Source organism: Natator depressus, chromosome 5 (genome assembly GCF_965152275.1).
Source record: "Natator depressus isolate rNatDep1 chromosome 5, rNatDep2.hap1, whole genome shotgun sequence".
Lineage (NCBI taxonomy): Eukaryota > Metazoa > Chordata > Testudines > Cheloniidae > Natator > Natator depressus.
In genome coordinates this window covers 98,087,064-98,107,007 of record NC_134238.1, presented here as the reverse complement: position 1 = coordinate 98,107,007, position 19,944 = coordinate 98,087,064, and the positions used below count along the sequence as shown (strand labels likewise).

The window sequence follows — 19,944 nt, the reverse complement described above, 5'->3', positions numbered from 1 at the left end:
TCCTTGAGTTTATCACTATCACTATAAGGCATGTTTTTTAATCCTTTAATCATTCTTCTGGCTCTTCTCTGAACCCTCTCCAATTTATCAACATCTTTCTGGAATTGTGGACACCAGAACTGGACACATTATTTGAGCAATGGTTGCACCAGCGGCAAATATAGAGGCAGCGCTGGTGCTAGCCAGCTGGGGGCCCAAAGCAGGAATATCTTGCCCCCACCCCACATACTAATAATTAATAGGTGGCCCCCTTGAATGGCTCAATGTCCTAAGCAGTTGTTTAGTCTGCTTATGCCTAGTGCCAGCTCCATAATAGAGGTAAAATAATCTTTCTACTCCTACTCTATATTCCCTTGTTTGTGCATCTAAGGATTGCATTAGTTCTTTTGGCCACAGCATCACACTAGGAGCTTGTATTCAGATGATTATCCATCACAACCCCCAAGTCTTTTTCAGAGTCACTACTTTCCAAGATAGAGTCCCCCCATCCTGTAAGTATGGCCTACATTCTTTGTTCCTAGATGTATACATTTACAGTTAGCTGTATTAAAACCCATGTTTGCTTGTGCCCAGTTTACCTAGTGATCTAGATTGCTCTGTATCTGTGACTTGTCCTATTCATTATTTACCACTCTCCCAATTTTTGTATCATCTGAAAACTTTATCAGTGATAATTTTATGTTTCCTTTCAGGTTATTGATTAAAAATGTTAAATAGCATAAGGGGCCAAGAACAGATCTTTGTGGGACCCCACTGGAAATACACCTGCTCACTAATGATTCCCCATTTACCATTACAGTTTGAAACCTATCAGCTGGCCAGTTTTTAATCATTTCATGTGTGCCATGTTAATTTTATGTTGACTGAGGTTTTTAGTCAAAATATCATGTGATACCAAGTCAAATGGCTTAAAGACTTCTAAGTAGATTATGTCAACACTATTACCTTTATCAACCAAAATTGTAATCTCAGAAAAAAAAAAAACAAGTTAGTTTGATAGGATTTATTTTCCATAAACCCAGGTTGATTTGCATTAATTACGTTACCCTCTTTTAATTCTTCATTAATCGAGTCCTGAATCAGCCACTCCATTATCTTGCCCAGGATCAATGTCTGGCTGACAGGCCTATCATTACCTAGGTCATCTCTTTTGCCCTTAAAAAAAAAAAAAAAAAAAAGTACTTCAAGACTTATTGAAAATCCACATTAACAGTTCAGTGAGCTCATCAGCCAGCTCTTTTAAAACTCTTGGATGCAAGTTATCTGGACCTGATGATTTAAAAATGTCTAACTTTAGTAGCTTCTGTTTAACATCCTATAGAGGTACTAGTGAAGTTGAAAGGGTATTACCATCAGCATGTGATGAGACAATATTATCTGTTTCCCACACCCAGTGCAGAACAGAGAAGTGTTCAATAAATATTTGGGGTTTTTCTGCATTATTATTGAGAGTTCTACCATTCGCATCTACTAATGGACCAATACCATTCTTGGGATTCTTAAAACTCCTAATTTGTCCTGTGACAGAGTGCAGGGGGTGAACTGGTGAGCCTGCACTCTAATCATTCAGATGTTAATTAGTTCCCCTTGAGAAAGCTGATGGGGGTAATCAGACAGTTGGGCTGGCCAGCTGAATGAGAGGAGGAGCCAATTTGCCCCATCAGACCAAGGCTGATAAAGAGGCAGGAAGGACATGTCAAAGAGGAGAGAGAGGGGACTAGGGCTAGTTGAGCTCAGCAACATGGAGGCCTCAAGGGTGGGAGACCTCTGTTCCCCTCAGGTCCTGGGGAGAAGGCCAAAAAGCAGAGTTGGTGCTGTAAATAGATTGTTCACAGGGGTTGTTGTAGAAATAGTGGAGGGAAATAAATAAAATAAAAGGGTACGGTGAATGCACAACCACTGCAGTCCATACAGTTTCTGCAGGGGAGAAGGCGGGAGTGGAGCCATGCCCTGTGACAGTCCTCAGCTCTGCTGGCCATAGATTTCTCCTTGCTTGCTTTTCTTATCCTTGTACTAGCCCATTCAATTTCTGAATTAATGTAAAAGTTTACATATAAAACAGCTGTCCATGTGTAAAGCATTTTGTTTTGTTTTATTTGTGTTTGTTCTGGATGGGGAGAAAAGTAACATTTTAGATGACAAACTTTATTAGGAAGGTTTCAGAGTAGCAGCCGTGTTAGTCTGTATCCGCAAAAAGAAAAGGAGTACTTGTGGCACCTTAGAGACTCTCGAAAGCTTATGCTCAAATAAATTTGTTAGTCTCTAAGGTGCCATAAGTACTCCTTTTATTAGGAAGAAATATCAAACTTTCTACATTTAAGCAGGCATAACATACCTGTGTTTGGCACGAAAACTATAATGTTGAGATCTCTGCTGTTGCAAGATATTACTTTGTGGAAAGTGGGGCAACAGTGAATTATTTAGAAATTATTTAAAACATATATAATAAAAGATTAGACACTGTTCCAGTAACGCTATTGCCCATCTAAAAGTCTGTCTTCCAGTGTAGATCTTGAATACATAATATCCTTTTCTAGTAAAAGATTAATTCTTTTTATTAAGAGGAAAAAAGCGATCACAGATGCTAGCCACTGTGAATATGAATGGGTTGCTCAAAAATGAAGTTTTACCAGATTTATTGTAGTCATTCAGGAGGAGCTTTGAAAACATAGGGAGGTATAATGATCCAAATCAGGAAAAAGAAATCCCCAGATCAGGAACACCTGATGTGGAAGGGGAGAGGAATACATTTAATTACAGTCAGTGGATGCTATTGATGACCACACAATGTGAGTTTTGGGCAATGGGAAGGAAGTCCTGGAAACGGTGAATTTTCAGGGAGGCAGAGAAGGGGAAATGTTTTTATAGACTAGAAATGTGCCAAAACTTTTGAGTGACTGAGTCATTTAAAAAAAACCCAAAACCCATAAGCTATAAATAACCAGTCAAATTTAGATTAGGCTTAATATGATGAGTGTAAATATTCTGCTAATAATAGGGCCACAAACTTCCTATTTGACCTTTGGCAAGTCCTTTTACCTCTCTGTACCTGTTTCCCCATCTGTAGACTAGGCAATACTTCCCTAGCCAGTGGGAATGTAAATACTTCCTTACCTCCGAGCATCGTTGTACAGCTTAATTGGTTAATGTTTGTGAAATGCTCTCAGGTCATCTTTTGGGATGGCTCTAATAGTACAAAGTCCTATTATTGGCCTGGGATTTCATGAGTAGCTTCTCTGTCTCTGACTCAGCTATTCTTCCTACTTCAGTATAACCGGGGCCAGGGCTTGATGGACAGTATGTCTCTGTGCGCAGCAGTCTAATTACTTTGCAAACTTCCTTAGAAATGGGGTCACCTGATCTGAAAGGGGGCAGCATTTCTGGAGCTGGTGCATTGAATGGCTAATTCGATTCCCTCCTCCCATCGTGTGAGGCGTAAAGCGAACAATTAATTTCCCGCAGGCGGCTCTCTCTGAACTTCTAAGGGGGAAGAAGAAATGTTACAATGGGAGCTGCACAGGGTTCCACCAGGAGCAAACCAATTGGACCTGCAGGGGGGAGGGAACAGGTCTGTAACAAATATCCTCACCCATCCCTACTTCCCTTCCAGCCTGATTTCCATTCAGCTCAGGGAGGCTTCTTTTGTCCACTTCCCCATAGGGTAAAGCTGCTGTAAAACAGGGAGATGTATGTGGTGAAGCGACACCCCGTGCACAGAAAATGGTAGTGACGTACAGTATAGTGTGGTGCCCCAGGGTGGTCGCACTTGGCGATGGAAGGGCTTTTAGTTACAGTTGCATCGTGGCTCTGGGATTAACAGCACCGGCGGAGGGTGCGGGGGGTTCTGGGGGTGGGATCTCGGAGAAATTATAGCCTTAAGAGCCTGAGTTTGTTTAGCCTAATAAAGTGCAGCTAAGAGACAAGCCACCCCAAAAGGGTGGTTGGGGTGGGGTGTGTCTGCCTCTCCCCTCCCAACTGTGATACCTCCGAGATGCTGGCCAGAGGAGATCACTTGCTGGACCCTGGGCGGGAGCTCTCAGTATGGCTCGGAGTAAGTTTGCGTCTCTTTTGGGATAATTTCTCTCTCTCTCTTCCCCCCCCCCCCCTTTTAAGGGGGTTCTGTGAAGCTGTAAGGAGTTCAGGGGACTATAGCAGAGATGCTGATCTGCTCAGCCCTGCTGTAGCTGGAACTTTCTCAGTTGGCAGGCACAGTTACATCTATAGCAATAATTCTTTCAATGAATAAAAAGCTGACTATGAAGTTACTTGACTGTTGACAATGGTAATTTTTGTAACAACAATATCCTGTCTTTGTTGACATAAATGCTGCCCTGGCCCTGTTTTCCTCCCCCATTGGTGGTGAAACTCCCTTGGGGATGCATTTGCTTTGTTAATTTCATGGCGCTATAGGTTTGCATGGTGCTTTAAAGTATACAAACAGAGGAATTGTGGATATGAGAAAAAAAGTTTCCAGTTATTATGGGCCTGAAGTTAGGCTGATTTGTTCTGCTCCACCAATTGTAGATCTATATTTTCTAACTCTTTAGCAGCAGCATGGGTTAATGTTGAAGGATTATGACATTCCTGGATTTTCAGTTTAAATCAAACCCTAATGGGCTTTGTTGTAATTAACATCCTTCCTGGAATGCTCTAAAATATGTTTTGGTTTGTTTTTTTGGTCTGAGACTCAACTTCAATTGCTTGACTTCATGCATTCTATATTTTTAAACATATTTGTGCTCTGGACAAAAGTAGGTCTTTACTGGGAGTAGAGAACTACTGTACATGTAAGCCATTAACTTTAATTTTTGTTAAAAAGAAAGAAAATAATATTTGCTTTTTTTGCACTCTCCCAAACTAAAATAACTAACTTAAGTGTCATACAATTAACTTTCTTTTTTGTTTTTAGTATAAATGGACTGTGGGACTTGGGGGCTCAGGTGATTATCAGTGTGAAATACAGTTTCTTATCTCTAGTTCCCCAGTTAAAATATGACCAGGGCCACAGTAAATAAAAGTAACTTCCATATGTTGGCTTGTTTAGTGATTTCTGAAATCAGTTGGTAGTCTAAGACCATTTCCTGTATGTTTTGTGGTAGGATTTATTTTGTTTTGTTTTTAATAAGTATACAATATGTCAGTATAGTAGTGAGGACAAACATCAGCTGTCACCTGAACTATCATTTATTTTTCTTTCCTGTTTAAAATAAAATAAAAACCACCCTTGAAACATTCAAATTATATACATAAGTAATCTGTGTAATGCTGCGCTCCCATTGCTGTTACCCTATTCTCCCCATCCTACTCTCTTTGTTGTCTGCTGCACCCATTTGTTTCATCTTTCTAAATGAAGTTTGTAGTTTTGGGAGAAGAGATGATCTTTCATAATATGTCTGTACAGCACCTGTCTGTACACAATATGTCTGTACACAATCCTGATGTGGAGTCTTTGGAGGCCCACTGTAACACAAATAACTACGGTGGTTGGTACCTGTGCTGCTAGACTGAGCACAGACACACAAACCCTTGTGAAAACCGACTGATTATCTTATCCCTAGGAGTGGTCCCTCTAGGCTCGATTAGAGCTACACTGATCAAGGCGAGTGTTGAAGCTTGACCTTGCACAGCCACAGTGTCTGTTCTGGTGGCACTGGGATCTGAAATCTAGAGATTGGCATTGTATATAACAATTGCTTTCACACTTAAAATAAATAAAACCATTGTGCATATTTTTCAATGTCAAAAATGAAATTATTCCTGGAATAAGACATTCTATGGTGAGTTTCAGCTCAATAGCTCACCCTTAAATCTCAGAAAAAAGTTCTGTGATGGAAAACTTTGATTAACTGCTGTAGAGCAGTTATGAAAGCACAGCTCGATTCAGCCTGTGAGAATTCAGATTTTTTTTTTTTCATGTAAGGAAACCATTTTGCTACGTGAATTATTTTACCTAATAATACCACATGTTCAAGGTGTTAAGGGGGCCTGTGGAGTTTTGCATTAATTTAGGGAATCATGGAACAGTTTCTCTCTTTTCCAGCCACTTCAAACTATTTAGATAGCAAAATGTGACCCTAACTGGCCAACCAAGAATTTCTCTAGTGCAGATTGCAGAAGAGTTCTCAGCTGGCATAAACCCCAAATACCCAACTACTACACCAACTTCCCCCTGGTGTAGGAAACAAGTTGGGGGGCGGGGGGATCAGAGCATATCTGTGCTACACCATTTCATAACTGGCGTGGCCCCTTAGAGATCATCACCAACTAGGGTAAGTTAGAGCAGCCCCAAAACTGTTCTAATTTACATGGATGGGCTGTGGCTAGAGCAAATGCATCATGAGAATCAAGGATGTGAAACTGGCTCCCTTATGCCCATCCCACACTCAACATGAGAAGGTGTCAGTACAAGGAGGAAACTGTGCGGATATTTGTTGCAAGACTACATGTACATTGCTGACACTTATTTAACTTCTGGTGAAATTCTTCAACACTGATTAGCTGTAACTGACCAGAGTTCAGGGAGGACCAAATCTACTTCTGTTGTCCTCATATTTTCAGAGCTCAGCATGTACGAAGCTAGATTAATGATTTTAAGTGTAACTGTGAGATTTACTGGCAAATTAGGGTTTGATGGGAGAGAAAGATTAAAAGAGTTTAATAAAATGGATAAAAATTTGAGTACTGCTTTCACTGGTGGGAGTAGAATTCTGGAGCTGTTGAAGTCCGTGGCAAAACTTCCACTGACTTCAGTGGCACCAGGATTTCACCCTTTGTCTTTATTTGCACTGTGCCACAAACTTGCTTTGCCTTCAGTATCTGATGTGGAGTCAACATCAGAGGAAAATTTCATATTGTCAGGTATCCATTGAATGAAGAGGCTGTTTGAAATAGTTATGATTAGAAAGCCAGTCACTCTTTGAATACACTGCACCCTCTCTTTATTTTATATATAGCAGGAAGGGACTAGATGGCTCAGGGATACAAAGTTTCTCATCGTTCCAATCCAGCACAGCACCATAATGACTTATGGCAGACACTAAGTAATGGTGGTTGGTCTCAGTCCAACCGCAGGTTCCCATGTCACCAAACTATCGTTTTAACCAGCAGAAAGAATGGAAGGATTGAGCTACCCTCTTGCCCATTGAGGTGATTCTTTTAAAATATGTTCAGAGGCTTGTGTTTCTGTTGTCCCGTTCTGTGGACAGAGAATAAAACTTAAGTCTCCAGTGCAATCAATCTGACACCTTTCATGAGCATATTAACTTACAATATTTTAAAAACTCATTGTTAATTATGTTCCTCATCTGCTGGTTATTAACGGACAGAATAACTTTTCTCTTGAAAAAAAGGCATCATCTTTCCATTTTGTGTTCCTTAAAATAATCTAAAAAAAATGTATCTGAAATTTTGTTCTCTTAATTTCATGCATATATCTCGTCCTTTGAAGATCTTTATTTATTTATTTAAAAAAGAGAAAAGGTGGCCACAGTTCCCAGGTATTTCTAACAATGAGTCACGAGAAAAGAGAAAACAAAACAACGGAGGCACCAGAGCACTCTTCAAACATTTTCAGGTCGTTGTACATCAGTGGTAAGCCAACTTCATGCGGGTTTTATGGAAATGATATTGTAGAATTTTTTAAAATTTGCTTTCAGATTAACTGAACTGTCTTTTTGAAAAAGCTGTTCAAAATCGTAAATCACTGACAGAATTAATAGGTGGACTTACAATACAAATACATTCATTTTAAAACAGTATTTTGTAAATACTTCTTTCACCTCAGAGAAACTCAGAGTTCTGTGTTTTTTCCTACCAGCATTCATGCCCATACCTTCCACTGAATGATTTGGTATGTATGAATGATCTCTACTTATTTAGATTTATAAAATAGCAAGAAGTGTCTTTCTGAATACTTTAAAAGGTTAAAGACTTTAAAAATAAAATAAATAAAAGAGAGAGGTAATACCAAATAACCAGGCAGCACAAAACTGAGTCAATTTCTTCATCTTCCAAAAACATAACCGCTATCAATATTTGCTTCCTCAGCAGCCCTCCACAATATATGTGCCTTGCAGATATCCTGTTGATCTACAGTCAAGAAAAGAAATTAATGGCAAGGAATATCTTTTAATAGATTCTGTAGTCTTTTGCCACTAATATTGCTTTAGTTTTTCACAACTCTTGTTGGGATGGCTGACCCCTTTTTAGATTCAGTAGCTTTTTAAAAAGATAGTCTTGATCTAATGGTTTCTTGATATAGCTGCGAGAAGTGAGATGCTTATATATTATTTCATTATACTGTAGTTTAAATAATGTACATATGCAGTATATGATGTTAGTCTTCCCTTTACTCTCTCTTCTCCAGTCTGTGTTGACAAGGCATTTCAAAGGCTCTCATCTGGTAAAATGTCACTTACGAAGCTTGAGAAATGTTGTGAGTCTCTCATGTGCTTGTTAGGGGGAACACAGGTCATCTAGTTATGCTGTCATACCAGGCTTCACAAAGAGATCTGTGAGAAGTAAATTGTTGGCTTTTTTTTTTTTTTTTTTTTTTTTTGAGCTGTGCTGCTTGCTTCCAGGCTCTGCAGTTGGCTCAAATTACACCTTGTTCTCTGTTCCAAAGCTGACACTGCAAAATCTGTTGACTATTGTGAAATTATTTGTTGTCATCTAATGGCCAGGGTTCTTCTGCGTAATTCAGAATATTTATTTGAGATGGACCTATCTCAGGAGATGTGAAATATTTTGGTTCCACAATTAAATGGTTTTATGGATAACCTCAATTTCACATGCAGTAATCTAGTTGAGTTACTCTAGAGGTAAAAATAGGGACGCTTTTAGATGGTCTGCAATATCAATTTATTTTTAAACAATTATTTACATTATTACCATGACGAGAGCTCAGCAAATCAATAGTGTATGTAACAAGTACGGTTTTGCATTCAAATGTCACTGAAACCTTACATTTCTATAACTAGTTTAACACGAGCATGTGAACTATGTTTATTGTTCAGTTTATCCTAATGTTGTGATAGTGATGCTACAGTCATAGCTGAGAAGACATTTTCATTCTAATCTTCTGTTTTCAAACACTTCTAACTTTCCAAGCATGGAATTATGTATGTTCTTGGCCCAGTGTTTAATTTGTTTGGCTGCACTTCTGTTAGACCAGTTACTGAGTGATCAGATTTCTGTGTGCAAATTAGCTCAAACAGGATATATTTTTATTTTTATAATCAGCCTGCCTTGTCAAGGACTGTTGTATCAGAGATATTCCTCACTGATGATATTCTGCTTCATAGTTCTAGGGGTGGGGTTCAGGCCAGAGGATTTCATTTTTCAAAATTGTGAATAAATGCTGTACTTTTTTGGTTTGTCAAATGAAAGGCACTGTGATTTCCACTTTTCCCCAGTCATGTCATTTTATTATGCTTTTTTCCCTATTTTGCTTTTTTCACTGATTTTTGGAACCCTAACTCATGGTGAGCAGTAGTTATTCATGCCAGTAGTCCCATACTACTGGTGTGAATAGGTACTACCTGTTGTAAGTAAGGCTTAGCTAACAGTGATCGAAATCACAGCCCAGAGAAGATGATCAAACAGAAAATTAATGTAACATTCCAGTCTGAAGAGGGGCAAGAATTTTATCCTGCCTATTGGTAGTGAACTTTACCCTCTCTTGCCCTTCTCTCCAATCCCTTGAGAAGAGGGGTGGAAAATTCTTGGATTTTCCATTCTGTTACATTACTCTTATATATCGCTCTCTCGCTCTCATCCAAAAGCACTAAGGAGGCTGTTAGCAGAGTGAGCATGTCGGTGAGTTGCCCTCACAGCCTCTCATGGAATATTGCCATAAGCTCACTCAAACGGAGGCAACCCTTGAAGTGATTTATTTGTTTAGAATCCTAACTTTAAATGTGGATAAGTTTAAGGATCAACATAATTTTAAATTGGTAAACAGGATGCTCCTATGATGCTGTCTCAGAAGATTTATTTCTACATTGAGCCTTTAGTCTAGGTAAGGATAGAAATGCAGGTTCACTGCTCCAGGAGGGACCCTGGGGAGGAAATTTTAGTCATGGTTCCTTTTCTGCTCCCCTTTGCTCATGGGGGAGAAAGTTAATTTACTGCAGCCCTTTATAGGGTGTGGTTCACTTAATCCCCCTGCTCCATGGTAGCTGGCATGTTGAATAGGAGGTTGGGCAAAATCAAAGCTCCATGCCTTTCATCCTTTCTCTGTCCACCTGCTTGGGAGGAGTGCGAGTAGCCAGTATGCAGACTCTGCATTCCCAAGCCCCCCACACCTATAGCCTTGATGAGGGATAATGTGATCAAGTATGGGGTGGGCTTGGTCCCAATCTAGCTTTTAGTCGGTGCAATCTAAACCTAGTTAGTTGGTGAGTATGTGTAAAACCAGGCTCAACTTTCACCACTTTGGGAATTCTTTCTTTGTAAACATGGACCGGTTCATCAGAAGCCAGGTAGATGTTTTAGTTGATAAATGATTGAGTCAAATTCATTGCTGACTCCCCACGTGCAATCCCAGTGAAGCCAATGGGGTGACAAGTCAGTGCTGAATGTGACCCTATAACTCTATATGTGCAGAGCAAGCCCCTGAGACACCTTTGGAGGAAAAGTAGAGCTAAGTGAGAGTTTTTTGGGGGGTGGGTCTGAACTACTGACTTGATGGGCCACAGATCACAAAATCCATGTGAGATGAGGCCAAGGAAGAGATGAAAATTCAGGAAGCAGTTAAAGAGCGGCAGAGCTGATTATAGTTGCAGAATGTGCTGACCAATGGAAACTAGCAGTTTGGTAAAGAGTTTGCTAATGTATCAAACTCATACACTGACACATTCACAATTTTATCTTCTTCCTTTGCCTAGACCCCGCCTGCTGTTGCCAAGATCTAACAATTGCAGCACAAACAGTTTACAGTGGTTGATAGGATAGACAAAGAGGTCAGTGTCTGAATTCTCAAAAATAGCAGAAGTTTTTTGTGTGGCTATTGCTCTAATTCACCTCTCTGTGAGGTGACTTAGCGTACTTCCATGGGTTCATAATTATTTTAATTGGCCATGTCGAAGTACATATAAAGACATTAACAAATTCATTTGATAGTGTCAGTCAAAATGCCAAAATTATTTTTTTCCAAAGGTCTGAATTATTTGAGCAAAAGAGAGAACCTTCAAGGTTGACAAAGTTGAGACTAAAATTTTGTCTTTACCTATGCTATGTGATTGGGGTACTGCCTCGCATGTGGTATGTATCTTTTGGAGACAACTGTGTTGTGACCCTAAGTTCTGGGGTGAGTATGTAGTATTGGGAGGAAAGAGGGGTGGCGGCAGACGTTTGTCTTTGAACACTGTAAAATAAAGACTGTCCAAACCGTGTAGAATTTGAGATTGTTCGGTATGCTTTTATCAGTCAAGAAAAGAGAGCTAAACTGACTGCTTATAATCTGTTTCTTATTGCTACAGGGGAACACTTTTATAACAATAGTAATGCCTGGAAGGATATGGCCTATCATTCTTCTGTTAATAGAGCTAGAACAAAGGATAAGAGAAATGTTAATGGGAAAAGAAAATCTAATTTGGCTGAGACCAAGCTCAAAAACTGACAATTGTTTTGAATTGTCTTACATTATGACTGGATGATTAGGTATAAATGCTGACCGGGCTGGTTTTATCCTAGCAATGAATTGTGCTTAAAAAAATCAAGTTACGTATAGTACTACACCAGTACCCAACTTGTTCTTTTCGATCTAGTGGTTTTACTTCTTGGATAATAATTTAGGCCACGCAGGGTCATAGGAACTGCGTAGATGCAACTTCTGGCCAGTAGCTGATCTGTGCTAGTGCTCGCTATAGTTTTAGTGCTTAAAGTATTGGATATTGATTTGTTTGGGGAGAGGGAACGTGCATTATTTTGTTTATTATTTAAGGCATAATATAATGGTACTCTCATTGCGCAAGAAAATCTAGTTCTGGAGTCGACATCATACCAATTGAGTAAGAAGAATCTAAACTACTATTGTGGGTCATGGACACCCATGAGCTATTATATTAACTGAGGCATGTTTGTTTTTATTTATATGCAAGGATAGCATCTGTTTAAAAACCATGCTCCTGTTTGAACATGGTTACTTGTTACAAGGGCAGGTAAACATCTAAGATGTCTATGAATTAAATAGTTGTGGGGTAGAAAAGTCCTTATTTCTATCTTAGTTTTTTACTTTTGTGCACTTCTCAGTACTCTGTGCAGTCAGTCGGTTTTGCTGTTTTCCCTGAGCAGTTAGGCCCTGGTCCTGCAAACACATACTTAACTTTACATCCTGACTTAAATGGGACTACATTCCTGCTTGAAGTTAAGCTTGTGTGAAAGTGTTTGCAGGACTGGGGCCTTAAGTTGTCTTCCCATTTTTTGTGTGGGGGTCTCTTATGCAGCAACAGGGAGAGTAAAACAATGCTAAATATTAGAAAATATACTTGCGAAACCACAAGAATTGACAGGGAGATGCAGGCAGTAACTGAAACTGCTTTTACCATTTGTTTTAATTAACTAGACTTCAAGTTTATGGTGTCCTTTCAATCATGCAACCTTGTTGCAGTACGTTTAAAATGAGATTTATACTATACTATTCTGCATAAGTGGTGCAAGATGAGATAAAGGTAAGGACGAATATCAAGAAAAAGGAAACAGAAATTAACAAAGAAAAAATCCTAGATCTTCCCCCTTTTTTACTTAAGGGGCTTAATTTATTTTCCAACACACATCAGAGTGTATTTAATTTCCAGGAAATCTTTCCAGGTATCTTGAAGGTTTGCGAACTCATCATTATATTCAGAAGTGTGTTTTAAAAAAAAAAAAAGGGGGGGGGGAGAGGGGGGAACCAAGCTATTAATTTTGTCAGATCTTTAGCCGTTTGAATATTGTATTACCTGGCATGCCCAAACTCAAGAAGCAGGCACTTTATTTTCTGTGCAACTGCAACAGCATGATATAACATGACATAAATAAACATGCCCAGGATTGTAAAAATACTACTTCCTTCACAGGAGTGATCCAGTACCTCTCAGGACACTTCAGACAATCAGTTCCTGTGATGATAAGCTACCATACACAAAAGAATAAAATTTTGAAAAGGGAATGTTTTAGTTCCCAGAGGCTTATTTCTCAAGAGGAAGAAATGAGCCTCTATAAAAGATAACTAATGTAAAATATTTTGGCTCTATTTTTTAAAACAGGATATAACTTTTTATTGGCTGAAACTCTACTGCTTTTTTTAGTTGAAGTTGTTCCACGTCTAGGTTTTAAACAATTGGTTATTTCCTGTTGGGGGAAATAGAGGAACAATTCCAGCATAATTCTATAATGGTTCTTGGTTAGAGTTTTGAAGAAATACAACGCATGAGATATTAGGGGTTGACCTGCCACTGCAAAAAACTAAGCCACGTTTTTGTCATGACTTTTAAAAGTTTCCGGTAGGTGTGATCTGTGTCCATCACAGCTATATTTGGATTCAACCTGCTCCATTTTTCCAGTTTAAAATAGTCTTTTATTTATATTGACATGGGGTATTTGTTGTGCTGGTATGTGATGCACATATACACACAGTAGAATTCGGCTGTTTCGGAGGTAATCTCCATTTTCCAGTTCTTTTCGAAATAAAAATCGGACTCAGTCTTTTTTCCCCCTTCTCCTCCAAATTGGGTGCAAGAGTGTACATGGATTTCTTAACTTGAAGAACCATTGCCCAGGTATTGGCTCAGATTTTAAATGCCCAGAGTTCTGTTTTCATTGTACCTGGGGTTGCAGGCAGAAAAAAGTACCAAACTCACATTTTCATGGTAAGAATGAAGACCAAGGCCCCAGCCCTGTGAGCACTTGAATTCAGTGGGACTACTCCCATAGGTAAAGTTATTCCCTGTGTGTAAGTATTGGTAGGAATAGGGTCTCTTTCAAAAGTTGCTTTACAAGCTTACAGTTAGAAGTAGGAACGCTTTCAGGTCATGGTTTTGCGGTGGGGTGAGTTTTTTGTGTTTTTCTTTGTTTAAAGTATTGAATTCGAGTATTTAATTTAAATGTAATCCAGAGCTCAGGCTGCAGCCTGAGGCCCCCCCTCCCTGAGTCAGCTGACGCAGGCCAGCTGCATGTTTCTTTATCCCTGTGCAGACATACCCTCAGAGCCCAGGTCAACTGACTCAGTCTCGCACTATGGGGCTAAAAATACAGTGTAGATATTCGGGCTTGGGCTAGAGCCTGGGCTCTGAAACCCAGTAAGGGGAGGTTGGATCTTGGAGTGGGGTTGCCAGGCATCCAGTTTTCGACCGGAACACCCAGTCAAAAAAGTACCCTGATGGATCTGGTTAACACAGCTGAATGGGCCGTTAAAAGTCCGGTTAGCGGTGCAGTGGGGCTAAGGCAGGCTCCCTGCCTGCCCTGGCTCCGCACTGCTCCTGGAAGCGGCAGGCGTGTCTGGCTCCTAGGCACAGGGGTGGCCACAGGGGCTCTGTGCGCTGCCCTGCTCCAAGCGCCAGCTCTGCAGCTCCCATTGGCCCGGAACTGCAGCCAATGGGAGCTGCAGGGGCGGCGTCTGCAGGCAGGGGCAGCGCACAGAGCCCCTGTGGTCACCCCTGTGCCTAGGAGCTGGACATGCCTGCTGCTTCCGGGAGCCGTACGGAGCCAGGGAAGGCAGGGAGCCTGCCTTAACCACACTGGGATACCAACTGGGAGCTGTCTGTGGTAAACCCCAAAGCCCGCACCCTGAACTCCCTGCCCCAGCCCTGAGCCCCCTCCTGCACTCCAAACCCTCAGACCAGAGCCCCCTCGTACACTCCAAACCACTCATCCCTGGCCCCATCCCAGAGCCCTCACTCCTTCCCGTACCCTTGCCCCAGCCTGGAGCCCCATCCGTCACCCTGAACCCCTCTTGTTGGAGCCCACACCTCCAGCCAGAGCCCTCCCCCTCCCCCTGCATCCCTACCCCCTGTTCCCGGCTGGTGAAAGTAAGTAAGGGTTGGGGAGAGCGAGCGATGGAGGGAAGGGGGGATGGAGTGAATGGGGGCAGGGCCTTTGAGAACGGATGGGGTAAGGGCATTTGGTTTTGTGTGATTAGAAAGTTGGCACCCCTATCTTGTAGGCCAGGCTCCAGCCCAAACCCAAACATCTACACTGCTATTTTTAGCCCCATAGCTCAAGGCTGAGTCAGTTGACCCGGACTCTGAGGGTATGTCTGCACAGGGATAAAAAAACAAGCAGGTGGCCTGGGTCAGCTGACTCAGGGAGGGGAGCCTGAGACTTCCTGCCATGGGTCTTTTTTGCAGTGTAGATGTACCCTGTATGACTTACATATGTATGGCTTAGAGCCTGGGCTCCAGCCATACATAGTATGACAGACGAGAGATAAATATGGGACTTGAGAGCTTGCTGGATGAAAAGCCACTTCAAAAATGTAGGGTGGGATTTGTCTTCCAGTGGGACTAATGCTCCTAAATCCTTAGAAGCTAGTGAAAACCTCACCCTTAAATTATAGCCACTGTATTTTTGGCCCAAAAATGTGGCAAAATCTGCAGATTAGTCCAAAAAAGATGACTTTCTATTTATTTATCAATTCAGGTTAAATGTAGTCACTCTAGAATGGATAGTAAAATACTAAGTGCTCCTTTATCAATCTGGAGGAATATTAGGTAGAGAAATAAGAAGAAAAGTTCATAGATTGGCCTCTTTTTCTGACATATAGCTTGAATAATTTTATAATACGCTATTCACTCAGCTACATTTCGAGTCCACTCTGTTGCAGAGATAAGTAAGGAAAGTTATCATTGCACTAGCACCATATTGAGGTATTCTAGCCATAAATAATATGCAGAAAAATCCAAACAAAGTGTGCATTATTCTGCTCCAAATCTGCTTTGTCATTCTCTTCAATGTGTTAACCCCACCCCCACACATACACACACTTCTAGTTTCCAACATAACTCTTCATATGAGAGAGTCAGAGTGTCCTAACTTGTATAGCTGTATCATTGCACCATCTAGTGGAATATGGAGTCTATAATGTACATGCTTTGGATTGGGACATGAAGCTGTGCTGATTTATACCTGCTGAGGATCATGCCCACAGTATACAGAAGTGATGTCTAGATATCTAATGGACCATTGGAGGGATTTGGGGTTGTTTATTCGATTTTTAGGGTTTCAGCATTTAACTCTATATGTAAGATGTCTGTTGCCGCCTTACTAACATTCAGTGGGGGTGTTTTGGTTGGCTAGCTCCAGTACTAAAAGGGGAAGGGTCTATGGGAAACCAGGACCCTGAGACTGATAGTCCCCAGGAACAATGGGGAGAAGCCAATGCTCCAGGCCAGCCTGAATGACAGGGCGGGCAGGCTAATCAGGGAGTCAGGAGGCCACGAATGTCCCATCCTTTGGATGAGCTGGATTTGCTTGGGTCAGACAGAGTGGGGCCGAGCTAAGGAGAAATCAGGGGCCCACGCTAAGCTGGGGAGCAGAGCTGTGCCAGATCCAGAGGGACCAGAAAAGCAGCCCAGAGAGAGCAGACCCTGTGCTGGGAGCAGAGCTGCAGCCCCAAGGCTAGAGCCACAGCCCAGAGAGAGCAGACTTGCCCTGGGAGCGGAGCTGCAGCAACCAGAGCCAGAGGGGCCAGAAAAGGAGCCCACGAAGCAGGTCAGTGCTGGGAGCAGAGTCACAGAAGCAGCCTGCAGAGCAGACCTGTCCTGGGAGCAGAGCTGTAGCAACCAGAGGCAGAGGGGCCAAAGAAGCCGCCCAGGGAGCTGGAGGCAGAGCAGCAGCAGCAATAATGCTGAGACAGAGTGGTGGAGCTGGGGCTGGAGCAGTCCGGAGCTGGGTGCGGTGAGCAGCTGGGGAGAGCGAGGGGGACCCTGGGCAGTGGGCCCAGCACAGGGAGACGCCTCAGCCAAGAGGCTCTGCAGGCCAGGCTTGGATTGTAACCCCGACAGGGCAGGGGTGACACTGGGAAGAAGGGTCCTACCACTTAGCACCTGAGAGCGTGTGGCCACCACCACAGCAAGTGTCCAACCCACAGCATCCCTACAGCACAGCCAGGGCCTGAGAAGAAGGCCTGGGACTTACAAGGAACAGACTGTGAACTTACCTGATATTCCAGAGACACACTGTGCACCAGGTGTAGGTGGGTAGGGCTTGTCAGGGTAAAGGTTCGATAGGTCTGCTTAACAGGGGAGCCCCAGCTGCTGCTGAGGGGATGCCGCATGCTGGGTTCCTGCTTCCCCCCGCGATTCACCTATTCCCTTTTTCTGCATCTCATCCCCCTCCCCTCACTCCCACATTCCCCTCCCTCATTTCCCCCAGCCTCACCATGGGCACTCAGTGTTGCACAGAATAGAAAACAGGAAGGCTCCCAGCACACAGAAGGGGAGCACAACTGGCACTAGGAGCCAGGAGGCGGTGTTCAGCTGCAGAGGAGCCTAGATGCAGCCTCCTTCAGCTGGGCAGCTCTGCGCTTGCAGAAATTGGGCGAGGGGAAGAGTGGCAAGTAACCCTGTGTGTCCCCCCATGCCTCGTCTCTGTTTGGGGGGCAATCCCCCCCAAAACTATGCCCACAGTCCTATCCACCCCTCCTCCCCCATGCGACTTCTCTTTGCTTCTGTGCCGTTTTCTGCAGGGAAACACGGGAATTCTGCGGGCAGGAGGTTATTTTCTGCGGGCGCACAGTCATGCAGAATCCCCCCAGAAGTAAAGGGATTATGTAGTATACACAGTAATATGGAAAATTATATAAATTGCCACCTTTCATAGTATTTTCTATTTGTGATTCTTTAATTAGCTTTATTTCATGTCATTGGGGAATAATTAATTTTTTATTTTTTTTAAAAAAATCTGAAAACTACATATTTTAAAAATAAATCCAAAATCTATGGTAACATTTCAGTGTGTTTAAAAGTATTTTACTCTGTATGAGCAGTGTATCTCTAAAACCTTTTTGACACTTGGAAAACTGTAAAATTTCCCACCATTGCTAACACCACTTCTGCTTTACCCGTGTTAACGACTCTGGATGTGCAAGTATAGATGGGTAGCTGGTTGTGCCAGTCTGTTAAAGATCATATTAATGAGCCCTGCTCTGAGCAGGATTAGATGATGTTTTTTTAAATCATAAAATAGTTTTAGCAACTCTAGGAAACTTTTGCAAAATTTCCGTAGTGCTCTAAAGGCCTAAACCTGATTTATAATGGAATAGGAAATGCTTTTCCCTTTGATCCTTGTTTACACTAGGAAAGTTGGGCTTCTTAATTCTCCACCAATGTTTGCAACAGTGGAGCTGTAGTGGAAACAAGACTTGGATGTTTTTACTTCAGTATCATCTAACCCCGCTCTCAGTAGCGTGATGACCGTACCCATATCCACTAGAGCCATTGCCCTATGTGTTCCGTAGCAGTCTGGTCCTAAATTCTGCCTCTCAGTCCCTGGATTCTGTGGTATAATTCTGCAGCAAGGGGTAGAAACAACAGCAAATTTTGTGGCTCTAACTACGGTTTCCATCATGAGTCCATGTTTCTTCCTAACTTTCCTATTGTAGATACAGCCTTTCTTTGCAAAACGTGACTACGTTTGCTGCTAGAAGGGAGGGAAGAAAGCTGGGCGGCAGCATGGTCCAGTAGCTAGAGCATTGGATTGGAAATAAAGAGGCCTGCGTTCTGTTCCTGGTTCTGCCTATGAAATAGGGTGTCTCTTCACTAAGCAAAAACGTGTGTCCTTAGCTCTTTGTTCGCTTACTTGAGTTAATTAACACAAGGTAAAATCCTAGTGAAGCCAATGCAATTTTTAGTCTTCATCCATGTTAGCAAGTTGAGTTAGACTGTGGGGGAGCCTAGGAATTAACCTGACCTGCTAACTTCTGTGAAAACTACAGATTTCCTTGGAGGCACTAAGATTTTTAACTTGTGTTAGTTAACTTGAGCAAGCTAATTCAAAGAGTTAAGGACACACCTTATTTGTCTCCCTGTAAAGAGAAGTCCATCATGGCTAAATCACTCCACCTCCCTATGCCTCATTGTCTCCATTGGTAAAATGGGATTTATAATACTTTTCTTTATAAAGTGCTTTTCCATGGTGCTATATGGGACAAGTCTTTAGAAAGATTGTGCACTTGAACAAAACTCTGTGCACCAAATTACTTTCCCTGTGAAAAGCATGTCTTGTTTCTCAAGGACTGGCATTCAGTTGCTAAATGAGTGCCATATAGTGGGTGTCTATTAATACTTGTATGATAAGTAATATTTATTATTTGATTTGATTATTATTTGATTTGGGGTGATATGACATTGAGTTTACACTGCAAGTTTGTGTACCCTTGTAATACATCTGTCTGGAGAGAAAGGTAGTTCCTTGCTTTGCTTGTGTGGCAGGTAGCAGCACCAATCATGTTGCATATAGCACTGTGCCATCATTACTTGTAATACTGCCTTGTCTTCTCCCCAGTCTTCTCTGCTTCACTGGCAATAGGTTCCCCGCTACTCCTCATGCTGCTTCTCCTCAACGTCTGTGAAGTTAATCAGAATGGACCAGCAAGAGAAGAAAGGCAAGCAGTGTTCCCATTGTGATCATCCTTCGCAAGCTACTTTTATGGGTCCAGTTTGTCTCGGTTGTCCAGGAACCTCTGAGCCATTCAGCGATCCGGGACTCTGCTTCTTAATGCCTGTCAGCTGCTCTTTTGAAGGAGTTATTTCAGCAGCACAGACGTCTGCACGGGAGGTAGGAAATTCTCCTCCTATTCCTCCCTCTGCTCCAAGATTATCTGTGGAAGATGTGACCTTGCCTCCCACTTTTTTGCCAGACCGTGCCTCTCTTATCACTAAGGCATTTGTGAAGACTCCTTCTGCTTCCCAAGCACTCCCTGTCAAGATTAGCAGACCAGTGACTTTACAAAGAGCTTTCACAGCT

The 19,944-nt window shown here is 42.0% G+C and overlaps 1 protein-coding gene across 6 annotated transcripts in view; it reads left to right on the top strand.

The window, feature by feature from the left end:
• The window catches only part of TJP2 (tight junction protein 2), a 91,680-nt gene that overhangs the window by 31,814 nt on the left and 39,922 nt on the right, over positions 1 to 19,944 (top strand). Inside the window, exon 1 of one of the 6 annotated variants that reach the window (XM_074953272.1) lies at positions 3,878 to 4,051. The exons of the other annotated variants lie outside the window; for them this stretch is intronic. Within the exon in view, the coding sequence (XP_074809373.1) occupies positions 3,992 to 4,051 (60 nt within the window). The 5' untranslated portion in view covers positions 3,878 to 3,991. Of the gene's footprint in view, positions 1 to 3,877; positions 4,052 to 19,944 lie in introns of those variants that run through there. 6 annotated transcript variants of the gene reach the window in all.